The following is a 23,070-nucleotide window of genomic DNA, read 5'->3' on the forward strand; positions in this document are numbered from 1 at the left end:
GTTCGATCAAGAGAGGGTGTTGAAGGAACGGTTGTATCCTGGTATGATCTACACGATCGATCATGTACGACGTGACGTGACAGTCATGTGCAGGGAATAGAATGTCATAGAAACTCACCGAAGGTTCTGGAGACATCTAGGAGTGTTCCATTCATAGGAACCAATCGTATAATCCGACAGAATCATACGATATGGACACTGACAAAAGAGTAATATACCATTGGACAATACCTGTTGCCACTGGGCTAAATGTATTAGCATGATATTACTCATCTATGTAAGTATCACGTTACTGTAGGTACCAGAGGTCCATGAACGGTGTACAGGGTCTCATCCCACATGTATATATACTGAGTAGCTACAGCGCGAATAGATCCAAGTCCTCTAGCCTGAACAAGGCCGTCTTCTACTCCAGCATACTATAAGTTAAACAGCTTGGTCACTACGTCGCATGTGAGAGAGCTCACCCGTTAGTGTTGAAACGTTGAAGCCTCTGAATCAGCGTCTGTGTACTGACACTTCCGTCCGTTCATTCCAGCACGCTCAACTCAGGCCTCCATCACAGACATGGATCACCAACTGAATCTCCCATCGCCACGTCTGCCCCCCGAAATATGCGACTACATTCTCGATCACCTACGGGACGACCGCAAGACCCTCAAGGTCTGCAGCCGCGTCACGCGAGAATGGCTTTCCAGGACGCGGAAACATATTTTCCATTTCGTCTTAATCATCAACTTGCGGCTCCTCGCCTTTGAGGATGTGATTTCGCACTCAGGAGATGCGGTAGCGCTCTGCGTCCGCGAGCTGCACTTGGTTTGGAACCTCAGGAATGGTCTCTGTTCCCTCCCGATCCCCGCTTCCGTGCCTCGAATGCTGGCGTCTCTCGGCCGGCTGGAGAAGTTCGCTTTCAACAATTCCGTGTGGGACGATCGCAGCTCTTCTGCGGAGACTATAACGTGGCCGGTGCTGCCCATTGTGAACGCTCTTTACGTGAACATCTGCACCTTAAATGACGTCGTGAGCCTGCAACGATTCATCTGCGCATGCCCCTCGCTCTCCTCCCTGAGGCTCGTGATAAGAGGAACCTCAGAGCGCGACAGCTCGCGCACCCATCCTCCAACGGTCATCTCGAGATCGATAGTGATCGAAACTTTCCGTTGCAATGTCTGTGGGTCAGACCCCACACTTAGATGGCTGCTGCAGGGTGGCCTGAAGCTGCGCATACGTCGGCTGGCGATCACAAATGTATGCGATGATCCGCTTTCGGTCGATTTTCTCAGGATGGGCGACGCTCAAGGCCTGTTGCGCGCATCTGGTGAATGCCTGGAGCATCTCGTCGTCGACTTGGCACGTGAGGCCTTGTCCGCTTCGCCAGCGGGCCAACAAGCGGCGTTGGCGCACAATCCAAACCTGGTCTCAATCAACGTGTCGAAGGTGCTCTGTTGTTCATACAATGACTTGCCATCCTCCACAGACTGGCCGAGCCTGCTCTCAATTCTTGCCGACATCCAGCCAATGCACACCAAACTGCAGTCAGTCGATATCACGCTATGTGATATCACCACGAATAGCAAAAGCATGCCTTGGGAGCAGCTCGATGGCATCATGGCGCGTATTGTGGATATCCACCCGCGCTTAGTCTTCACCATATGGATTATATCCTCCGATCATCATGTCAAACCATGGCTGGCGGAGTTCGTCGAAGCACTATTGCAAGGCTTGGTCAGGGTGCAGGCGGGGCGAGGCAGACTCTGTTTGATGTGGCTGATCGGGGACAATGAGAAGAGGGAGTCAGGTTACCCTATGACACCGTCGTGGTCCTGGTCCCATCGGCTATGGTGATGTAGCAGGGTTCGTTCATTCAACTTTCCTCGTTGGCAATACCTTCCGAGTCCCTGTACATCGTTCTTTCGGACTTTGCTTGTTACGCACTTTGGACTATGGTTTGTAGATTCCAGCAAATTACCTTCCGCCTGCGCATGAGCCGCAGGGCCTTGTCCCACAATTCAAAGTATGAGTTAAGAGCTTGCAATGCCTTGCATTGTCGATACTTGAGGTCAATCAACTTTTTCTTTCATATTCAAACCCCGCTGTGGCTGAATGGCTGAAGGTAGGCTTCGCATTGCATGAAGTACCCCGAGAGACCCCGAGTGCCTTCCGACTTCACAGTGAGCCAGAGCCTGAGGCTTGTCACTACTTATCGAACAGTCACACGTGAGAGAGGTAATCCCTGAGATTACCTTGTCTGTACGCTGACACCTCCGTTCGCTCTGGCAGCACGCTCAACTCCTCCATCGCCGACATGGACCACCATTTGAATCTTCCATCGCCACGTCTGCCCCCCGAAATATGCGACTACATACTTGATCACCTATGGGACGACTACACAACCCTCCAGATCTGCAGCCTCGTCACGCGGGAATGGCTTCACATGACACGGAAACATCTTTTTCACTCCGTCTGTATCATCAACAACAACCTGCAGCGCATCTCCTTTCAGGATGTGATTCTGCACTCGGGAGATGCGGTGGCGCTCTGCGTCCGCAAGCTGGACATGACATGCGGCCTCGACGAGGATGACTGTTCCTTCCCGAATCCCCCTTCCGTGCTTCAAAAGCTGGCATCTCTCGGCCGGCTAGAGGAGCTCACGCTGCAAAATAACATATGGAACGATTGTTGCTCTTCTGCGAAGACTATAAATTGGCCGGTACTGCCTATGGTGAAGGCTCTTCACCTGCGCATCCTCATCGTCAACGACGTCGTAAGCCTGCAGAGATTCATCTGCGCATGCCCCTCGCTCTCCTCCCTGAAGCTTTGGATAGGAAGAATCTCAACGTGCGACAGCTCGCACACCCATCCTCCAACGGTCATCTCGGGCTCAATGGGATCGAGAGTTTCCAATGCAGTGTCCATGAGCCAGACCCCATGCTGAGATGGCTGCTGTACTGTGGTCTGAAGCTGCGCATGTGTCGACTAGCGATCACTGTACGCGACAATCCGGCCCCGGTCAATTTTTTCAGCTTAGATGACGCCCAAAGTCTGTTGCGCGCATCTGGTGAATGTCTCGAGCATCTCGTCATCAACTTGGAAACCGAGGTCTTCTCCGATTCACCAGATGGGCAACAAGCAGCGTTGGCGCACAATCCGAACCTGGTCTCAATCTACGTGTCGAACGTATGGTGTTTACCCGATGACTGGCAATTCTCCAATAGCTGGACGAGCCTGCTCTCAGTCCTGGCCGACATCCAGCCAATGCACACCAAGCTGCAGTCAATCAACATCGCGTTTATTACGAGATTCAAGCCGGATATCACAAGCAGGCCTTGGGAGCAGCTCGATGGCGCCCTGACGCGAATTGTGGATATCAACCCGAGGTTGATCTTGACCGTATGGATAAGCTATGCCATGATTGCGATAAACCAATGCCATGGCTGGCGGAGTTTGTCGGAGCGCTCTCGCGACGCTTGCTCAGGGTGCAGGCGAGACGAGGCAGACTGCGTTTGATGTGGCTGAACGGTTACGATGAGGCCAGAGAGTTACATCGCGGTATGACACCGTTCTGGTGTTCGTGGTGGTGATGTGGCACGACTCATCCATTGAACTTTCCTTCTTGGCAATATCCTCCATGTACATCAGTTTTTCGGACTTTGCTTGTTACGTGCTTCGGGCTATGGTTCATAGAGTCCACCGGATTATATTCCACCTGCGCGTGAGTCGCATGGCCTTGTCCCACAGTTCAAAGCTCATTTATGCGAAACAGGTTATACATAATCTCCAGAGATTCCAGATAGCGTGCTCTCAGACTGCTCGTCTGCGAATATACCTCCTTCCCGAGCGGAGGCGTGTCCGCATACAGAACCGTGTGCCGTTCATGTACTAATGCATGCTATTATTCGCCAATTTTCGCACCTCCTCGACCTTCTCTAATGTGAACTTTGCATAGAAATTTCGGGACAGAGTGAAGCTGCGTGCGCATGCATCGACCTGCCACGTCCGGTATGCCGTCATCGGCACTTTCGCTTTCGACGGGCTACATGCATGGTCTGGTAGAGGCAGCCGGCGAACGCCTTAGAACACCTCGTCGTCACCATGCGAGATCGATACTGTCCCATTCCTCGAGATAACCAGCAGTCTCGTGCTGCACTGGTGCACAACCCCAATTTCGTCTCCCTTCTTCACGTACTCGACGTCTCATGACCCGTGTCGTACGCTTGGAACAGCTTAAAACCGATTCTCAACGACGTTCAACCCATGCAATATACCGAGCTTCGGTCGATTGACATCTCACTCAAGCCGACGAACGAATCTGCCGCGACACATACTCGCTGGGAAGAACTCGATGTGGCGTTGGCACGGGTGATGGAGTTTCGTCCTCGGCAAGTCCTTACGTTCTGGTTGGTCAACGATCTCCGCAAACCACAGCCGTGGTTACCAGCTTTCACGGAATTTCTTCTGGATGAGCTGCCGTGGATGCAGGCCCAGTGCAGGAGACTGGCTTTAATGTAGATGAACGGTATTGCTGAAGTGCAAGAGTTCGAATGTGGTCTGGCGCAGCTTTCGGTCTTCATGTTGAGGCAAGTATGAGCCGTTCACTGTCAGTTGCCTCTACCTTTTGGGTGGAGGCCTTCTGCGTGCTCAGGCGGACTTGATCTTTCTATTACTGTTTTTGATTTATTAATAACGGTTTCCGAGTCAAAACTACCTCGTGTCCTATGCAAAACTCTGAACGGGCGTTCACACGCTTTAGATGATGTATCATGATATCTATACAACTTGGAATTCTGCGTTGCTGCATTGTGAACTGCGACGAAGTAGATACACAAGTTTGAAGCAACAGTTGCTTCCTGCGGGTCGTACTACGATAGCCCCGGGCGCCTATTGCAAGTGGCTGGCTCTTTTGCTCGCTGACCACGGTTTACTCACTGACCACGTCAATCATCTGGTGTCTGTCTCGTACAACACAACTCCCGCTCGTTCGCACTGAGCCAGAGAGCTGCTGCGTCTTGGGCTTGCCACTACTTATCGAACAGTCGCATGTGTGAGAGGTCATCCGTTAGTGTTGAAGATGCCTCAGTGGCTGTGTACTCATACCTCTGTTCGCTCTGGCAGCACGTTTAACTCCTCCGTCGCCGACATGGACTGCCATCTGAGTCTCCCATTGCCACGTCTGCCCCCCGAAATATGCGACTACGTACTCGATCACCTATGGGACGACCACAAGACCCTCAAGGTCTGCAGCCTCGTCACGCGAGAATGGCTCCCCACGACGCGGAAACATCTTTTCCATTCCATCCGTCTCTTCAGCAACCCGCGACGCGTCGCCTTTGAGGATTTGATTCTGCATTCGGGAAACGCGGTGGCTCTCTGCGTCCGCAAGCTGGAGTTGAAATGGACGCTCGTTAGCTGGACCCCCACAATTCCCGTCTCCGTGCCTCAAACGCTGGCATCTCTCAGCCGGCTAGAGGAGCTCACCCTCCAAGGTACCATATGGAGTGATTCTTACTCTCCCGCGAAGACTATAACATGGCCAGTACTGCCCATGGTGAAGGCTGTTCATTTGCAGATCAACGACGCCGACGACGTCGTAAGCCTGCAGCGATTCATCTGTGCATGTCCTTCGCTCTCCTCCCTGAACCTCCAGATACGGCATACCTCAAAGTGCGACAGCTCGTACACCCATCCTCCAACGATCATCCCGGGATCGATAGTAATTGAGACTTTTCAATACGGTGTCCGCGAGTCAGACCCCATGTCAAGATGGCTGCTGCAGGGTGGCCTGAAGCTGCGCATACGTCGACTAGCGATTACTATACTCGATTATCCGACTTCAGTCAATTTTCTCAGGAAGGGCGACGCCCAAGCCCTATTACGTGCATCTAGTGAATGTCTGGAGCATCTCGTCGTCAGAGTGCAAACCAAGATCCGCTCCGATTCACCAGTTAGGCAACAAGCGGCGATGACGCACAATCCGAACCTGGTCTCAATCTACGTGTCGAGCATATGGTGTGGGTTTTCTGATGACGTCCCTGATGACGAGCCGTTCTCCAATGGCTGGCGGGGCCTGCTCTCAATCCTTGCCGACATCCAGCCAATGCACACCAAGCTGCAGTCAGTCGACATCACGTTGATTATGACATCCAAGCCGGATTTCACGAGGATGCCTTGTGAGCAGCTCGATGCTGCCCTGGCGCGAATTGTGGATACACACCCGCAGTTGATCGTCACCGTGTGCATAACCAGCAGTTCCCCTGTAGCAGTGCCATGGATGACGGAGCTCGTCGAAACGCTTTTGCAACGCTTGGTCAGGGTGCAGGCAGGACGGGGCAGACTCTGTTTGATGTGGCTGAACGGTTACGATGAAAACAGAGAGTTCAGTCACCGTACGACACCGTCCTGGTGTTCGCGGTGACGATGTGGCAGGGTTCGTCCATCCAACTTTCCTCCTTGGCACCTTCCGAGTCCCTGTACATCATTCTTTCGGACTTTGCTTGTTACGCGCTTCGGGGTAAATTCCACCTTCCGACTGCGCGTGAGTCGCAGGGCATTGTCCCACGATACAGAGCGATGCAATGAGGGTTTACGTTGTCAATTGGGATGGCTCATTCAAGCGAAACAGGTCATACCAAACATTCCCAGAGATCAAGTTTGAAGCAACAGTTGTTTCCTGCGGGCTGCGGTAGATTTCTACTACGATCCATTTTCGATAGGGCCCGGGGCGTCAATTGCAACCATGCGCTGCGCGTGACGATGGGACAGATTTGATGGACGACCGTTCGCCTCATTTAACACAGCCCCTGCACGTTCACAGTGCGCAAGAGACCTGCCGCACCTGAGGCTTGTCACTACTTATTGAATAGTCGCATGTGAGAGAGGTGATCCATTAGAATGCCTTGTCTGTGTGCTAACGCCCTCATTCGCTGCAGTAGCACGCTCCCCTCCTCCATCGCCGGTATGGACCACCATCTGAGTCTCCCATCGCCACGTCTGCCCTCCGAAATATGCGACTACATACTCGATCACCTATGGGACAACCATAAGACCCTCCAGATCTGCAGCCTCGTCACGCGAGAATGGCTCCCCAAGACGCGCAAACATCTTTTTCATTCCATCCATATCTTCAGCAACACGCGGCGCGTCGCCTTTGAGGATGTGATTCTGCAGTCGGGAGATGCACTGGCGCTCTGCGTCCGCAAGCTAAACTTGATGCTCGACGAGCTCGAGGGTGGCTGCCCCGTCTCGATACCCTCTCTGCCTCGAATACTGGCGCCTCTCGGCCGGCTGGAGGAGCTCACCCTCTGTGTTTCCACGTGGGACGATTGTTACTTTTCCACGGAGCCTATAACGTGGCCGGAACTGCCCGCGGTGAAGGCTCTTCACCTGCACGTCCCCATCGTCAACGACGTCGTAAGCCTGCAGCGATTCATCTGCGCATGCCCCTTGCTCTCCTCCCTAGAGCTGCGGATAGTACTAACCTCAAATTCCGACGACTCGCACGCCCATCCTCCAACGGTCATCCCGAGATCGATAGTGATCGAGACTTTCCAATGCACTCTCCGCAAGCCAGACCCCGTGGTAAGATGGATGCTGCAGGGCGGCCTGAAGCTACGCATACGTCGACTGGCGATCGACCGTCTGACTTCAATCAGTCATCGCGGGACGGGCGATACCCAAGGCCTGTTGCGTGCATCTGGTGAATGTCTGGAGCACCTTGTCGTCAACTTGGCACTCGAGACCCTCTCCGCTTCACCAGATGGGCAGCAAGCTTCAGCGCTGGCACACAATCCGAACCTGGTCTCAATCTACATGTCGACTGTATTGCGTGATCCTGTTTCCTTTTATGCCTCGCCTTATCCCAGTAGCTGGCGGACCTTGCTCTCAATCCTTGCCGACATCCAGCCAATGCACACCAAGCTGCAGTCAATCGACATCACGTTGGTTACGACATTCGAGCCAGATATCACAAGCATGCCTTGTGAGCAGCTTGATGCCGCCCTGGCGCGGATTGTGGACATTCACCCGCGGTTGGTCTTCACCGTGTGGATAGAATGCACTTTTCTTAAACCAACGCCACGGCTGGCGGAGTTCGTCGGAGCGCTCTTGCAACGCTTGGTCAGGGTGCAGGCGGCACGGGGCAGACTCTGTTTGATGTGGCTGAACGATTACGATGAAAACAGAGATTTCAGTCACCGTACGACACCGTCCTGGTGTTCGCGATGATGATGTGGCAGGGCTCGTTCATCCAACTTTCCTCCTTGGCAACGCCTTCCATGTACATCACTCTTTAGGACTTTGCTTGTTACGCACTTTGGACTATGGTTCGTAGATTCCACCTTCCGCCTGCGCGCGAGTCGCAGGGCGTTGTGATCGCAATGAGGGTTCACGTTGTCATTTGGGACGGCTCATTCAAGCGAAACATATTATACCGAACATTCGCAGAGTTTCAAGATAGCATGCTCTCAGGCAGTGCTCATCCGCCGAGACGCCTACTTCACGAGGGGAGGCGTGTCCGCGAACAGAACGGCAGCAAGCTGGGGCGGGTACCGAGCGCCGCTCACGCAATGTGCGTTGTTCGCCACATTGCGCACCTCCTCGACTTCCTCTCGCGTCAGCTTTATGTTTGCTGCGCCCAGATTTTCTTTCAGGCGCTGGAGTGGCTCAAGATCAGCACTTTCTTTACTCCTGTCTGCCTGTGAAGAGAGCACTCACCTCGATCTTGGTCGTGCCAGGGATAGGTATGACGTCCGGCCCTTGTGCGAGAAGCCATGCGAGCGCGATTTGTCCTGCTGTCGCACCGTGCCGCGCTCCAATTTGTTCAAGCCCATCGGCGAGCTTCAAGATGTTCGGGAAGTTCTCCTTCGAGTATCTGTCAAGACGATTTGATTCAGTTCAATCGAGCATGTCGCTTTGCCAGTACAGTCACACACCGCGGCACCGTGCGTCTGAAGTCATCCTCGTCGAAGTCATCAGGCGATTTCTGCAGTTCAGTTCTTTAGTCAGCATCAAGCGGCCAGAAGAAGGCGACAAACAGAAGGTGCACTAACATATTGTCCGGTCAGCAAGCCGCGCCCGAGGGGCGAGTATGCGATGATCGTGACGCCGAGTTCTCTGGCAGTTTTCAGCAGGCCGATCTTCTCGTCCTCGATGTCGAGCGTGAAGGGCGAGTATTCGACCTGGAGCGCAGTAATAGGGTGCACGGCATGTGCGCGGCGGAGGGTCTCTGCGGAGCACTCGGACAGGCCGAGATATTTCACTTTGCCTGCTCTGATGGAGCACGGGTGAGGAAACATGGTGATCCTGGTATGAGGATGCTCACTTGACAAGCTCGGCCATCGCTCCGACTGTCAACTCAATGGGCACTGTCGGATCTGCCCTGTTTGTAGGGCGTCAACCAAATGGACTCAAGTGGCGATCGTATGATCATGTACCTGTGCAAATAGTAGAGCTCGACCGAGTCCACGCCCAGACGACTGATCGATTTCTGGAATGCCTTGTGGACATAGTCGGGGTCACCGTTCACGGTCCTGTTCGGGACGCCAGATCTAACGCCAAACTTGGTAGCAAGAAAGATCTCGTTACGCTTTCCGGTACGCTTGAACCTATGAGTGGAGGCGAATGAATAGGTGCCTGAGAAATGTAGTTTTGAGCATACCATTTCCCGATAAGCTCTTCGCTGTCCGCGTATGCATCTGCAGTGTCCCACATCGTGCATCCGTTCTCATACACCGCATCGAGCACCTAACAATGACAATGGATGTTTTGAATGCCAACGATACTGGTGCAAGCAATTCTACACGGACCTTGAAACGCTCCTCATCGGGCAAGGGCTTGCCATAGAACGCAGCTATGCCCATCGCGCCGTAGCCGATGGCAGAGACGACGTGCTCGCCAATTTTACGCGTAGGGAGGATCATGCTTGCAGGACTATTTGGGCGACGACAGGTCTCAGTGAGAGCATGTCGGACGATGCTCGCTCCCTTATATATATTGTAGATACCGGGCGATCGTCATCGGAGATGGAAGTGGGTTTGATCACTAATATTCTGTTTTGTTGTCCATCGAACAGTACCCACTAAACGTCATTCAGGTGACGTGCTGTTAATCATCCTCTGCAGATAAATTCTACTATCATGTGAAGCTGGTGCTTCAGCTTCGGATGCCCGTAGATGACTTGTGCGCAGCCCAATCGGACTTAGCGCTTGAAGGAACTAGAGGGTTCATGGCACCCATCTTGCTGCCGCCAACACGACAGAAACTTTTGTGCGTCAGATGAGCCGGCCACTCTCGGGCAAGCCCCACCTTTCTTCCGTTGGGCGCTGTTCATTCACATCGGTGTTTTAGATATTTTCTGAAATATGAGCGAGCGTTCGATATTTCAATCGCAAGCTTCTGGGATCTATACTGGAACACGGAAGTATCATGCAGAATACACGTTTCATCCGTTTCGCACCTCATCTTGATAGTCTCCTGTTCCCCTCTATCTCATCCCAACACGGCTAGCAACCTTTCCACCTCGGTGATCGGCAGACCACACGTAAAGTTCTCGCACACCTTTACATTCGGTTTGCTTTTACCCATGTCGTCCTCCTCCTTCCGCTCGATCTCCTCCACTAATCCCTTTACAGTCGCATTCACACTCGCCAGCGCCCGAGGCGGGCTCAAGGGGTCGAAATGCATCAGTACCCGATTCGGGATGAACCTCGCGCGGATGGCTTGTAGGAATGGCGAGGCGGGGTTGGGCGCAGGATGTTCGGTGAGTATCAACTACAAGGAATAGGCATGAATATGTCATTCCGTCAGGAATAATGTAATAAAAACATGGATACACACCTGCTTATAGCCCTTCTGTCTGGCCATTGCCGCGCTGACAATCGTCGCGAGCGCGAATGGCGCGGCTTCGAGTAGCTGCCCATTCGACGTGAGAATGCTCTGAGCCTTCTCAGTGTATTCTTTGTGTTTGTCCTCCGCGAAATGCGCGAGGCGTTGAAGGTTAGAGAGTGTCACCGATACGGCACTCGGCTCAGCTCCATCCTAACACAAGACGTTAGCTTGAGTGTCACTCTAGAGCCGTCATCATGAGAGCACACCTGTGCATCCTTCATGCGCACTAAGACATACTCATCAGGCGCGCTTGCGAAGTAACCGCCGCCCTCTTTGTCGTAGAATAGCCTATCCTGGGTCTCCTGCAGGCGCACTGCCCACATAACGCATTTTTCTTTCCCACTCGCTTCGTATAGATCCAGCAGCCCTAATACGATTCTTTCGTTCAGTAATCGCTCTACGATGCAGCCGATCGTATGATGGAACAAGCATGCACCTTGAACCAGGAACGCATAGTCATCCGCCTGCCCCTTCGGGCCCTTACCCTCCCTCCAACTCCTTGCCAGCTCTCCAGTCGTTTCGTCGTACAGATGCTGCCGCAAAAACGCAGCTGCGTCCTCCGCCATCTTCAGCGCGCTCGCGGCTTCCTCGCCCTGAAAGACCTCAGCCGCCTTGGCAAGGCCGGAGATCTGATCATCACAGAGATGGTCAGCCAACATGACCGCCAAAAGAAGCTTAGGGTGGAGAACGCGTACCATGAGTCCATTCCACCCTGTCACGGCCTTGTCGTCCAGGTGCGGACGGGGTCGATTCTTCTCCCTCCACTCCTTTAACTTGCTGAGGCTCCTCTCAATAACGACCCCCACTTCTTCAGCAGGCATGCCCAGCTCCGTAGCTGTCTCCTCGGCTGAATGAGCAAGATACAACACGTTCTGCATCATAATTCACGACAGCGAGTCAGTATTCCTGTTTTCGTCCGCGGGAAGAATCGACCCACGTGGTCCTTCAATTCCCCATGCGCGTCGCTGTCGCTCTCACAGTTCCCATCCTCCTTCACCCCGTACGCATATGCGAAGACCTTAGAATCCTCTTGGCCCAACACGTCCTTGATATCCTTCGCAGTCCAGGTGTAGAACGCTCCTATCAGCTCGTCAGCTTTTCTGCCCTGCATGTTATGCGATCCAGACTAGCTACAGACCTTCTTTCTTAGTCTTACTCTCGAATGTCGGAAACGAGTCTGCGTCCTCTGCGCTGCAGAATCCGCCTTCCTCGCTTTGGAGTACGGAAAGATACCTGAGGATAGAACGTGCCAGCGCGAGTAGCGTCTGGCGTTCTGACGAGGAGTCAGTATCCGAGGGAGGGAAAAGGAGCGCTGTCTCGACAGAGACGGCAAGTAGCTGTGCTTGGTCGTACCTGTCCATCATCTTGTCAGCTCCCCACTTCCTCAGATCGTTATCTTGGACTTACAGCATCTTCTCAACTGCGAATCTTTCCATATTAGCGCGACACAACAGGAAAGACTAGAATCCACTCACAGTGCGGAACATGCCACCTTCCATCTACCGAGTACCTCGCCACACCCCCTCCCACATGGTCATGAATCCCGCCCTTCCAGATCTCCACAAGCGCCTTCGCTGCCATGTTGCGGGCCTTCTGCGGGGCCTCCTCCAGCCCTTCCTCCGCCTCCGCGTCAAGGTGCGCCAACACCTCGTCCGGACTCTCCGCAGATGCAGACGTTCCCTCTCGCATGTTGAGCGCCGCATATCGCACGAGGAAACCAAGCGTCCCGCCGACCTGCGGGAACTTCGGCGCCCCCCCGAACCCGCCGTGTTGTTCGTCGAAGCGCCGTGCGAGCCGTGTATAGACAGCGGCTGCGAGCTTAGGCACGGCGATCGCTGCGACTGACGAGTGTGCTGCACTGGGGGAGGACTAGATGGAATTCAGCTAAGGATACGGTGTCCAAGGAACGAGCACGCACCTCGCTCGACTCCTTCAACTGCTTGATAACCTGCTTGCCTGCGTTGCGGCACCGATCCGGGTCGTCCTCCCATCTATGAAAGCATGGCACATCGCGTGATCGATCAGCCTTTGTTCACCTTCGCTTGAGAGATGACAAGGCTTACACCTCAGCGAGCTTGCTAAGGACCTGGCGGAATTTTCCAGGCGGGAAGTACGTCTGTATTTATCGACACAGTTAGCCAAGAAGAGAGTAGACGCGTGTCGTTTCGTTGAGGATCCGAGTAGACAACGACACATGACAAGGTCAGATAATAGAAGGACAGGGGAGATGAATGAAAATTTGACAAGTCGCGGCGCATACATGCGGTTTAGAATCCGATTACGATGTGCATGAATGGAAGACTCGTCAATGCTCGATATCATTATATGAATATCGCAGATGTACGTACCCCTGCGAAGAATGGCTCGAGCTCCGGCGTGAGCCCTGCATATCGACATGCAGACATCACAATTGCGAGCCAAGACAAGAAGTGACATATGAGACATCCATGAACGAAACGATCAACATCGTAGGCCAAATAATTTAAGTGTAACGAAGTGCACACAGCAAGCAGCGCAAGGCATCGTCAGCAATCCCACGGACTTCGCGATAAAGATCGTATACGCACAGACACTCATGGGCCATCCTCCCCCGCCCGTGCTGGCTTGAAGGAACGTCATGTACAACCGGTCGACATCCGGGCGCTCTTCACGGTCGACCTGCACAGTGTAAGCGAGTAAAGTCGGCGAAGCAGACAGTGGCGAGATGATAAGTTAACGGAAGAATCAAGTTCAAATGTCGACATCGATGATGGTTCGAGGAACGTGAACGTCGGTGGACGTGAGGGCGGCGAACGTGAGAATGGCATATTGCAATCGAGAAGGCGTACGTGAGAGCAGAATATATATGCATATATGCACCCAGAAGATGAGCATTGGCATGTATTCTCAAGTATCGCACTAATACTGACCTTGACATTGACATAATGCTCGTTTATGAGCTTCGCGGTAATAGGGTCCTCGAACGATTCATGTGCGAGGACATGGCACCCTACGCGCAGCAAGAACATATTAGCATGGTCGTTGTTCGGCATGACACATGAAACGAGCGAAGCGCGAAAGGCAATGGTCGCATAGAAATAATGCGACGGTGCCTATACTATCAGAAAGAGTCTACATACAATGGCATGCAGAGTATCCAACCTGGGGGAATGTTAGCGAGTGGTATGAGCAAGTAGTCGAATGAAGGCATCAAGATATCGACAATTGACAGGGTCTGGAACTTGGCAGCTATGCAAGACAGAGAAAGGGGAATGTACATGTAACGAGGGACTCACAGAGAGAAAAATCGGTTTGGCTTCGTTCCTGGCCTTTTCGAATGCTTCCGTACCCCATTCATACCAGTCCACCTACAACATGATAATTGTAATTGTCCATCACAGTTGAAATAGTCATCCAAGCAGGTCGTCAAAAAGTGAGTCAGTCCAAAGAACTTCCGATATGCACGCGCTGCATACGCACCGGGTTCTCAGCATGCTGAAGCAGGTATGGGCTCTTCGCATGGATCAAACGATTCGTATGATTTTGCCCCTGGTGTAGGGGGACGTTCTTCTCGGTCGCGGTCGGTGGACCTTGACTAGACATCATTCGCGTGTGTAGTCCAGATGATGAGGCTGAAAGGCGTTGGTGACTTTGCAGGCAAGCTCGAGACCCGTTCGTGTGTAGTTCACGGGGACTCCCTGAGACGTTGAATTCGTGACGATCACCTTTGTTCACAAGAGGGAGAGCAGCTGCGATAGAGATCCTAGCAATGGGAGAAAGAAGATCGCGGTTCAATGTCCTCACAGCCAACAGTGTCGAGATATTGGTTCGTGAACGAGAGAACATCAAGTTCGCAAGAGAACAGTTACTTTTGAAGAACGAACGCTGCTACCACCATTCGCCAAGCGAGCCCTGGCCAAGAATGCGAACAAAGATATCATCGTGGGCATGACGTCCGTGGAGCGCGTACGAGCTGCCAATGGCGTACCCACGAGTTCTAACCAGTGGCCACGGCGCTTATTGAACTGGTCATGATCGTGACCGCGACCCGAGTACGATTTTGTTACAGCTTACATTCGTGGCTATTCTGATGGCATACCATTCAAACCATCATAGCTTGTGGGTGAGTTCTGAATGCTTCGTACTCCAACTTCTATGGGAAGCCGGCAACAACAGGTATCAGCATTGTAAATGTCAGCTCAGAGAGATTGACAGATAGCATTGCAGTCTCAGAATTGTAGGGTTTCGTAATTACTATAAACTTGGCTTCATCTCATCTCCTCAAACGTTTATACTCATGTTCATAGAAGCAGCACATGCATTTGACACATGCTTTTGCGAAAAAGCATTTTAATATACACTGATTACATCGATTTCAACATGTCGAGCATGTAAGTAAATTGATAGGATCAACGGTGAATGAGAACAGGAAGAAAGAATGGGTACGCATGGCAGTGGTAGATAAACAAGTACAATTTATTAACAACACTTGGCTGGCTTCGTGATGGCGACATAATCACATCAGCTTGGAGGACAGCGTTTCATAAATTTTCACGTCAGACATACCTTCGGTTTCAGGCAGGCGCAGCAGCCTTGCTGCTATCCCAGCCCTTGACATTGACTCCCATGAGTTTCGGCAATAACCCCCATGCTTTCTTGCGCCGCGCCACATCATCTGCCAGGAATGACTTCCGGCAGTCCTGGCAGAGCTGTAACGACTTGGGAACGAAACCATCCCACGGCTCCAACACAGCCGTCCATACATTTCCCTGCACTCGGACAATGCCAGCACGTAATTCACGGAGCATGTTTCCGCATGAGCCGTACGCGTTTCGGCAGTATGCCTCTTTCTTAAATACGCCATTCATGCCTCCTATATGCTCTGCCACTAGATTCATGTTCCCATCGATGCATCTGATCTGGTCCGTGGACTGAAGCATCTCGAAGGTGCCGTCTGGGCGAGAAATGCCCTCCACGATAGCTTTGCTTCCGAGCTGGCAGCATTCATACATGGCAACGGGGAGAATGCTGTCGGTGTTGGTGAGACGAGCCAAGTTGACCGCTGTGACTGCATCTCCTGCTGCGATGGATAGACGCGGAGAAGCCGTTGATTCGCCTTGCAACCTTTTGCAGTAAATGTCAAGGTCATCCGTGAAATATGCCTTCAGGAGGGACATGGCATTCCCGAAGAGTTCTTGAACCTGATATTTGTGACACATGCGAACAATGCTTGCAACAACTTGAAACTCAATCGGGGTAACATGGTCATCAAACCTGCTTTCGCATCAACTGGCTGCATACAGTGCACTTGACAAAGGGATGTGACTTACATGTGCACATTGAACAATGCCCGCAACAAATGCAGAAGTTCCTCGGGGCGGTCTGAAACATGGACCACAGGGCAGTCGCCGATGTGTTCGGAGTCGGCGGGTTGGGGGAGAGAAAAGAGGCTGCTGAACACATCGGAGTGCTTCGCAAGCCATCCCCGGTAGACACGGAAGCATGTTCCCTGTGCCTCGAGGATGACGGTCCCATCGTCAAACCAAAATTCATCGTCGCGCGTATACTTTCCGAGCAGTGTGGAAGTCGTCTCAGTCTCTACGGGGGCATCTGTGTCGGTGCGCTGTCGCTTGCGCGGCACGGTTTCTGGTTGCGACGACGACATCGACGAGCGTGGTAGGGTTCACGGTGCTGAGACAAGTCAGGAGGTACTCCTGAGAATGTGGAGACGGCGAAATGTCACGCGTTACTGCGAGGTGGAGGTGAGAGCACGTGATCGTGACTAGACGCGGCGTAACTCGTTCCCTAACTCCTTCACCTGCTTTGACGCGTCGCAGGCTCCGTGAACACCCCAGACGGACGCTCATTCGAACTTGATATTTATGCCTCGCAAGCGACAGCGCACTAGTCGGAACCGGAAGATTCTGCAATGTTGCCACCAGCTGGTGCCATCACCGATCGCGCTGATCCAATGAGAACCTCTGGTTTGACGAGGGAACGTTACAATATTCTTCGCACCGGAGCTGAATTCCATGATCGGAGCAACGAAGGCTGTTGGTAGCCTGTTCAGCTTCTTCGGCCGGCAAAGCTGGAATGCATAGACTCCGACTGTGTCGTCGTTCTGCTCATGAATCAGCTTCGCCATCTATTATGCGTGCCGCTATACAACGAAAGTGAGTCTCAGTGGTCTCCTTTCTATGTCTAGTGAACAATCATAGTCATAATGTATGATCTTCTATGCTCAGGCCCTGGCTCCTCACTGCCTCCAAGGCAATTCCATCTGAAGTCATTGCTTCGCTGTCTTACAAGTATCAGATACAAGGTCTTAATGACGATGTCTTACGGTTCTTTGAATATCACTGCGCTAATGACTGCGCTATCTTCTGCACGATGGTGCATACACGCTGCTCCGGACGCGCTCACTGTGGCACCGATGCATGCGATTGCGGCGGTGAACTTGGCTCGTCTTAGGAACACAAGCATCATACCCGCAACTCTTCTTTGCTACTGGTGTCGGCTGCAACTTCTCATCCTCTTGCGGGGCATATCTTGGCTGGACGATACTATCGAGATACTGTTGCCGGAGAAGATAGCCAAACGGATGAATGGCTAGAAGCAGCTGCCAGTGGTGGCCCGGAACGTCAACAGTCTTTCCCGCATATTCTCTGATCCCGTCAGTGGACACTGCGAGAGTGCATCTTTGTGCAAGGCAGCCGTCGAACAGATGTGCGAACACATTCTCGCTACCAATGGCCTCAGCGCAGTGTAGGTGCCTTGTTCATGGGTGAGAAACATCATCAGAGATCGCATTGCAGGCCTTCAAATGTGCAAGTACTGCGAAGACATGCTGTTGCGAGATTATGCGAACCATGCGCTGAGCTGAGATGCATTCTTTTAGTATACGAGGGTGTATGAAGAACTCAGTGGAGAGGCATCATCGCCATGGTCACCGTTATCAACTTCCACCTGAAGGCGAGGTAAAATGTGTATTGTTCAAGAAATTGTGAGAGCTTGACCTTTTGTATGTATCTCAGTGTCCGGGCCGCTATATCCACCAAATATCTGTATAGATGAACTACCACTTGTCATATGATTGTGTTTGCCATTGGGGGAAGGAAGGGGGGGAGTGGCTGGCGCTTTCGCAAGCCAGGATGCTTTGCGACGCGCGCCCCATATCGATGTCTCCCTTCGCTGGTTATGACTCGCTAGCACTGGCAACCGCATGCTCATTGTTCCTCTCCTCTCATAGCCCATCACGAATTGTCAGTCTTAGATCTGGACGACATGTCCTCTGTTGCTTCGTCTGTTGGAAGTGGCCGACCGACGGCACTTTCGGTAGAACGCGCTCAACGCGTTGGGAGGGACGAGCGCCAAGTGACGGCTGAAACGCGTCGCAGGGCGGTACCTGGAAACGGAGCGGGCGAGCATGGAAGTGTGGAAAAGGCATATAAGTACACACCTGTAGAACCATAGGCCCCAGTCGCTTGTGGCCTCACCAGCCTCTCACTCCTTTGCACCCATGAGACGGGAAGGTGACAGCGGGGTAACACCCTTGCCGCACCAGGATCTCCTAGATCGTCACCAGGCATACTATTGCTACAAAATGCACTTCACACTTGCCTAACTTCTTCACTAACCCTGAACTGAAATCGCCGTAGGAAAGCGCGTTTGACGCGCCGAGTCTCGGTCAGGTGCTCTACACGAGGCGTCACACTATAAGGACTGTCATGTCCACTATTATTATGCTTTCGCGACTTTGTTCCTTTACTATACCCTCAGCCAGCAACACCGTCTTCAAAAGCTACCGTTGCTTTCAATCTGCAACTGAAAGCGTCGTGTCGCGAACTTTTTGCTACTTCCCTTGAATTTTCGCTGACCGATGGAAGCGCGGGCTGAAGCTTCATCGTCGCGCAAGCGTAAGCGCATTGATGGAAACTCATCCGACATACGCATGACGGACGCTGCGGGAGAACACGATGGAGAATTCTGGTTTGATGACGGAAACATTATCCTCTCGTCCCAAGGAATCGGCTTCCGCGTGTATCGAGGCTTGCTCGCGCAGCAGTCCGATGTATTCCAGAGCGTCTTCACGCTTCCCCAGCCGGCAGACTCTGAGCATGTGTACGACTGCCCAGTTGTTCAACTCTCAGATCACCCCCAGGAGCTCCGCCATCTGTTACGTGTGCTGCTGTATGGGTGGAAGTGAGTCGATCTTTCACCGTTTTTCGTGGCCTTCAATTGAAGAGATGGTTGACCGTTCACTGCAGATATTTGGATCCTACTCGTCCAATCGCCTTCGATGCGATCGCCTCACTCATCCGTCTATCCCACAAGTACGAGATACAAGATGTTCTAAACGACGCCTTGTGGTATTTGAGATCTTACTACACCGATAGCTTCTCTCTCTTCGGTAACAAGGCACAGAACATCGCTCTTCAGACTATGACCGTAAAGTAGACCGATGCGATAGCAGCGGTGAACTTGGTGCGCCTCACCAACACTGATAGCGTCCTTCCCTTGGCTTTATATTACTGCTGTCAAATACAGCCTCTCGTCTTATTACGAGGCGTACGCCGCTCGGATGGCGAGAAAGATCGTCTCCCGGAGAAGGATTTGGCCAACTGCATAAACGGGAAAGTATGGCTAGCAGCCACTCACGAGGACTGTCTCGCACGTGTATTCGTCAGTGCGGTGCCTAGTCCACCTTGCCAGAGCCAGCTTTCGTGCCGTGACGCTGACACAGATATGGAAGTCTATCTTCGATATTTCCCAGTTGCCGACGACGATCCCCTCCAAATCGTGGCATGCGGCCATCATAGATGGAGCTCGCAAGTTTCAGCTTTGCGAGGGATGCGAGAAAACGCTAGTCTCGAAATACCGTGCAGAGCGTGAAAGAGTATGGCACTTGTTACAGGACGACTTTAAAGCTGGACTTTGTCTGCAGAGCTGATGCCGATGCCGCTTATACACCATGCATAAGGTGAGATTCCATAGGCGGCGTATCAGAACCTTTGCCATCCGATCCTGATATTTGATCATCGCCGTGTTGATGTGAGATAGGCTATCATTCTATGACATATCCAGGCCTGGGCAGCTGCAATCGACACAACTACATGCAGGACATTGATGCGGCAGTGATTTACGCGAGCAATACGGATCATGGTCTCAGGGGGCCAGGTGAAGATGCAGAGAGCAGGTGGGAGTGGAACGCAGTAATCCACATCTGAAGAGCCTTGTTTGACATATACGAAAACATCTGTAACGTCATGAGTGTGTAGTTCAATTTAAAGGGGGCTCATGCTAGGCTCAACACGCATAATAGTATGACCTCGATGCGCGAGTTTGCATCGCTTCAGCCGCCTTAGGTATAGCGATGTCAATGGCGAATTTTGGCAAGGCTCGCCTTATCACGGGCGTCTATTTCGAATCGCGTGGGCGGCGTCGATTTTTCTTCGCTTTGGCTACCATTGCATAGCAGATGCATGGCGAAGACACTGAACCAGCTAGCTGTACAGATATTCATCAGGACTTTCGTCAGGCTATAAGGCAACATACAGATATACTGCCGGTTCAGCCTATTAGTCGCGCGGCGACTCGCGCCGTCGTGATATTTCTGCGCGCCTGAGGTTCGTTGACCCATATCATTTGCTGCCAGCTAGTATACCGATGATGTGCTGACTGGAAATTTACTCTTCCTTATAGGTGGTCGTTAGACATAGCAAGCAACGACGCAAGTCATCGCGTCGCTTTGATCGGGTCTCATCGCACCTGTTCATCGCAGAAATCATTCTGTATAACCTTCGCCCAAGCCTGACTATTTTTTCTATCTACGACGCAATTGGTTCCATTCCGTAATGGGACCCATGCATAAGTCAACGTCGGGCACACGCAAGCACATTGAACGAAAGAATGCCACCGGTCCGCGACATGTCGGCAATTCAGACTATAAACGCGACAAGGAGTTATGGTATGAGGACGGCAGCATTATTCTCACTGCGAGGGGGATTGGGTTCCGGGTCTACAAAGGCCTACTCGCAGCGCAATCCGTGGTGTTCCGCTCCCTGTTCAATGATACGCAGCCCGAGGAGTTCGACCCCGTGGATGGCTGTCCCATAATACACTTTTCCGAGCACCCTGACGAATTTCGTCATCTGTTGTGTGCTCTGATGAGAGGTCACGGGTAAGTTAAAGTTTCCCTCCATACGTGTCGTCTGGAATGCCCAGAGCTGACAGTTGTCCTGCAGATTCCTGCGTCGCGATATTCCGGTACCATTCGAGGTCATCGCGACGCTGGTTCGTCTTGGCGAAGAATATGAGATATGCGAGCTATGTGACGCTGCCCTCAACCGCCTAAAGACGCATTTCACGGACAGCTTCCATGTATTCTGCGGCAGGCTGGGTGATGAGCCTGAGATTCCTCCTATGATTACCATGCAGGAGAGCGATGCCATCGCCGTTGTGAACCTGGCCCGTCTCACGGAGACAGACAACATGCTTCCTACTGCCTTGTACGGCTGCTGTCAGCTGGACAAGCTCGTCCTCTCGAAAGGCGTCACTCGCTTGGGTGGTACCGTCGAGGCTTTGTCCGAGGAGGACCTAGCACGATGCATGGATGGGATCGCGCATCTCGCTTCCCAGAACGCGCACGGACTCCACACCACGTTCTGCCTCCAAACCAGCGAGCAGTGCAGCGACCCACGCAGCTGCACGAAACTGATCAAGGCGATTCCCAACGAGATACTCAAGTGCCAGTCGCTCGCGCGGACGTCCGTCCTCTCCTCATGGGACAAGTATATCGAGGCGGCGAACTTGCTCTGTAAGCATTGCCAGAAGACATTGTACGAGAGAGAGCTCGTACGGCGGAGAACGGTATGGAGAGCGTTGCCAGAGCATATGGGAGTCACCGTTGAGGTTTGGGAAGTGAGCGGTGTTGCCAGTGCCAGTTGAGTCAGTGAGAAAAGTGACGGCGGTGTCCCTTCAAGTGCCGATAACTCCACAGTTTCCCAATCTCCAGCGATAGCCATCATGACACGCTTCTTGCCGTGCTGTGCCTGAAATAACTATTTTGTACGACATCTTCTTTGACCAAAGACACATCTACAAAAGCGAAGTACATCGTACCGCTTCAAGCGATCTTCCACTATCTAGCCATTGGGATTTCGGATCTGCCTCCAGAAGAGGGATGCATTGTCGATGACCACGTATATATTTGCTTGTTTCTCTATAGGGACTTTGATCGCTGCAATACTAGGGTTGCGGATCTTCAGCTGCAGTTTGGACATCGAGCCTCGAATTCTGCGTCTCAAGCGAGTCAAGAAACAGTGTGGTATGCAACGATGAAGAGGGGATTGTTGCCTAGATACGCGGCAGCGTTCGGTGGGTCGTCGACGTAGAAACCGCGCTGGTCGAGTAGAGTACAGAGTAGTACGTCGCCTAGAGATACGATGCGAGAATACGATAAGGACGTTCGATGAGAGAGCTAATTCGCGTGGCTTATCCGAAGACGTAGCGCGTGACCAGCCGAAATACTGATCCGAGTGCGCAAGTCTTGGTTCAAGGGGGATAAACTGCTCCATTCGTGGGCGGGAGGGCACCCTAATATACATGTACATGACAGCGGATCGCGTAGCAAAGAAGATGTGGGGTTTTCTGGTTATGGGGATGCAATCGCGTGAAACATTACTATCTATGGTAACTGTCCAGACATAAAAGGAAACTTTGAAATACCGAATCATTGGGGCCTTGTCCTCGGCGACAGACTTCGTTCCCGGTACGTCCAGACGGTTGGCACTGGGGAGCGCTGTCTCGGCGAGTTCGGACCCCGCGGGAGATCGAATTTACGAGTCGCAGCCCGCCGCCCTCGGACGCGCGATCGTCACCGCGGGCCTCTCCTCGCCTACGTCTCCCTGACCTCTCGTCCGTTCGCCCACGTCGGAAGCTGGTAGAGTCGATGGATACACAAATCATATGCATGCACTAGAAGAATCGTCTCAAATGAAAGAAAAGGATGAATTACGGTACCGGCGCCTGTCTCCTCCACAAGAGGGGTCGACTTCGCGTCTTGTCCCCAAGACTACCACAGCGGCTCGTAATATTGCGCGACGAGCGATGCGAGTTCGGCGACATTGGTATCAAGAGAGAGGTGACGACCACGAAGACGAAGATGGAGGGGTTTTGAAGTTGCTGCATTGAGGTCGATGGTCGGTGAAG

The 23,070-nt window shown here is 52.5% G+C and overlaps 11 protein-coding genes across 11 annotated transcripts; 8 read left to right on the top strand and 3 right to left on the bottom strand.

Moving 5' to 3' along the window:
• Nucleotides 1-396: 396 nt before the first annotated feature.
• On the top strand, nt 397-1,841 carry LAESUDRAFT_811795 (uncharacterized protein; the record flags this gene model as incomplete). Its single annotated transcript, XM_040914348.1, has 2 exons — nt 397-469; nt 539-1,841. A coding segment is annotated over exon 2 (1,272 nt), but the record flags the coding sequence as incomplete, so codon positions are not given.
• A 438-nt stretch (nt 1,842-2,279) lies between these two features.
• On the top strand, nt 2,280-3,904 carry LAESUDRAFT_724452 (uncharacterized protein). Its single transcript, XM_040908615.1, has 2 exons — nt 2,280-3,712; nt 3,764-3,904. The coding sequence occupies exon 1, from the start codon at nt 2,668-2,670 to the stop codon at nt 3,505-3,507; it is 840 nt and encodes a 279-aa protein (XP_040765703.1). The 5' UTR covers nt 2,280-2,667; the 3' UTR covers nt 3,508-3,712; nt 3,764-3,904.
• A 104-nt stretch (nt 3,905-4,008) lies between these two features.
• LAESUDRAFT_724453 (uncharacterized protein) lies at nt 4,009-4,729 on the top strand. The gene has a single exon (XM_040908616.1). The coding sequence runs from the start codon at nt 4,255-4,257 to the stop codon at nt 4,507-4,509; it is 255 nt and encodes an 84-aa protein (XP_040765704.1). The 5' UTR covers nt 4,009-4,254; the 3' UTR covers nt 4,510-4,729.
• An 11-nt stretch (nt 4,730-4,740) lies between these two features.
• LAESUDRAFT_89934 (uncharacterized protein) lies at nt 4,741-6,653 on the top strand. Its single transcript, XM_040914868.1, has 3 exons — nt 4,741-4,883; nt 4,993-5,055; nt 5,113-6,653. Exon 3 carries the CDS (start codon nt 5,138-5,140, stop codon nt 6,410-6,412), a length of 1,275 nt encoding a protein of 424 aa, XP_040765705.1. The 5' UTR covers nt 4,741-4,883; nt 4,993-5,055; nt 5,113-5,137; the 3' UTR covers nt 6,413-6,653.
• LAESUDRAFT_89935 (uncharacterized protein) lies at nt 6,654-8,479 on the top strand. The gene is made up of 2 exons (XM_040914869.1): nt 6,654-6,866; nt 6,927-8,479. Exon 2 carries the CDS (start codon nt 6,955-6,957, stop codon nt 8,218-8,220), a length of 1,266 nt encoding a protein of 421 aa, XP_040765706.1. The 5' UTR covers nt 6,654-6,866; nt 6,927-6,954; the 3' UTR covers nt 8,221-8,479.
• Nucleotides 8,091-9,914, bottom strand: LAESUDRAFT_698025 (Aldo/keto reductase; the record flags this gene model as incomplete). Its single annotated transcript, XM_040906331.1, has 8 exons — nt 8,091-8,648; nt 8,710-8,866; nt 8,928-8,977; nt 9,045-9,264; nt 9,317-9,373; nt 9,429-9,599; nt 9,653-9,738; nt 9,777-9,914. The coding sequence occupies 8 exons, from the start codon at nt 9,912-9,914 to the stop codon at nt 8,487-8,489; spliced, it is 1,041 nt and encodes a 346-aa protein (XP_040765707.1). The 3' UTR covers nt 8,091-8,486.
• Nucleotides 9,915-10,364: 450 nt separating this feature from the next.
• On the bottom strand, nt 10,365-14,817 carry LAESUDRAFT_698029 (uncharacterized protein). The gene is made up of 17 exons (XM_040906332.1): nt 14,341-14,817; nt 14,157-14,228; nt 14,001-14,022; nt 13,791-13,870; nt 13,449-13,539; nt 13,230-13,264; nt 12,945-12,997; nt 12,800-12,872; nt 12,352-12,750; nt 12,289-12,296; nt 12,020-12,234; nt 11,819-11,961; nt 11,577-11,753; nt 11,318-11,510; nt 11,088-11,248; nt 10,831-11,031; nt 10,365-10,764 (listed from the first exon to the last, which is right to left on the bottom strand). The coding sequence occupies exons 1-17, from the start codon at nt 14,704-14,706 to the stop codon at nt 10,483-10,485; spliced, it is 2,571 nt and encodes an 856-aa protein (XP_040765708.1). The 5' UTR covers nt 14,707-14,817; the 3' UTR covers nt 10,365-10,482.
• Nucleotides 14,818-15,217: 400 nt separating this feature from the next.
• Nucleotides 15,218-16,570, bottom strand: LAESUDRAFT_677176 (uncharacterized protein). Its single transcript, XM_040905648.1, has 3 exons — nt 16,191-16,570; nt 15,427-16,134; nt 15,218-15,357 (listed from the first exon to the last, which is right to left on the bottom strand). Exons 1-2 carry the CDS (start codon nt 16,523-16,525, stop codon nt 15,435-15,437), a joined length of 1,035 nt encoding a protein of 344 aa, XP_040765709.1. The 5' UTR covers nt 16,526-16,570; the 3' UTR covers nt 15,218-15,357; nt 15,427-15,434.
• A 1,377-nt stretch (nt 16,571-17,947) lies between these two features.
• LAESUDRAFT_724459 (uncharacterized protein) lies at nt 17,948-18,491 on the top strand. Its single transcript, XM_040908617.1, has one exon. The coding sequence runs from the start codon at nt 18,145-18,147 to the stop codon at nt 18,331-18,333; it is 189 nt and encodes a 62-aa protein (XP_040765710.1). The 5' UTR covers nt 17,948-18,144; the 3' UTR covers nt 18,334-18,491.
• Nucleotides 18,492-18,739: 248 nt separating this feature from the next.
• Nucleotides 18,740-19,317, top strand: LAESUDRAFT_758100 (uncharacterized protein; the record flags this gene model as incomplete). The annotated part of the gene is made up of 2 exons (XM_040912408.1): nt 18,740-19,062; nt 19,128-19,317. The coding sequence occupies 2 exons, from the start codon at nt 18,740-18,742 to the stop codon at nt 19,315-19,317; spliced, it is 513 nt and encodes a 170-aa protein (XP_040765711.1).
• A 1,397-nt stretch (nt 19,318-20,714) lies between these two features.
• LAESUDRAFT_758101 (uncharacterized protein) lies at nt 20,715-21,807 on the top strand (the record flags this gene model as incomplete). The annotated part of the gene is made up of 2 exons (XM_040912409.1): nt 20,715-21,040; nt 21,105-21,807. 2 exons carry the CDS (start codon nt 20,715-20,717, stop codon nt 21,805-21,807), a joined length of 1,029 nt encoding a protein of 342 aa, XP_040765712.1.
• Between the last annotated feature and the right edge of the window lie 1,263 nt (nt 21,808-23,070).

Source organism: Laetiporus sulphureus, assembly GCF_001632365.1.
Source record: "Laetiporus sulphureus 93-53 unplaced genomic scaffold LAESUscaffold_13, whole genome shotgun sequence".
Lineage (NCBI taxonomy): Eukaryota > Fungi > Basidiomycota > Agaricomycetes > Polyporales > Laetiporaceae > Laetiporus > Laetiporus sulphureus.

Excerpts from the sequence above, each read along its gene's own strand:
- LAESUDRAFT_724452 (XM_040908615.1), top strand. The coding sequence starts at position 2,668 with ATGGAACGATTGTTGCTCTTCTGCGAAGACTATAAATTGGCCGGTACT.
- LAESUDRAFT_724453 (XM_040908616.1), top strand. The coding sequence starts at position 4,255 with ATGCAATATACCGAGCTTCGGTCGATTGACATCTCACTCAAGCCGACG.
- LAESUDRAFT_89934 (XM_040914868.1), top strand. The coding sequence starts at position 5,138 with ATGGACTGCCATCTGAGTCTCCCATTGCCACGTCTGCCCCCCGAAATA.
- LAESUDRAFT_89935 (XM_040914869.1), top strand. The coding sequence starts at position 6,955 with ATGGACCACCATCTGAGTCTCCCATCGCCACGTCTGCCCTCCGAAATA.
- LAESUDRAFT_698029 (XM_040906332.1), bottom strand. The coding sequence starts at position 14,706 with ATGTTCTCTCGTTCACGAACCAATATCTCGACACTGTTGGCTGTGAGG. Across the intron at positions 13,540-13,790 it reads AGCATTATGTCAATGTCAAG|GTCGACCGTGAAGAGCGCCC; the intron begins GTCAGTATTAGT and ends TACACTGTGCAG. Across the intron at positions 11,032-11,087 it reads TGCGCATGAAGGATGCACAG|GATGGAGCTGAGCCGAGTGC; the intron begins GTGTGCTCTCAT and ends GTCTTGTGTTAG.
- LAESUDRAFT_677176 (XM_040905648.1), bottom strand. The coding sequence starts at position 16,525 with ATGTCGTCGTCGCAACCAGAAACCGTGCCGCGCAAGCGACAGCGCACC. Across the intron at positions 16,135-16,190 it reads GCATTGTTCAATGTGCACAT|GTTTGATGACCATGTTACCC; the intron begins GTAAGTCACATC and ends ATGCGAAAGCAG.
- LAESUDRAFT_724459 (XM_040908617.1), top strand. The coding sequence starts at position 18,145 with ATGTCCTCTGTTGCTTCGTCTGTTGGAAGTGGCCGACCGACGGCACTT.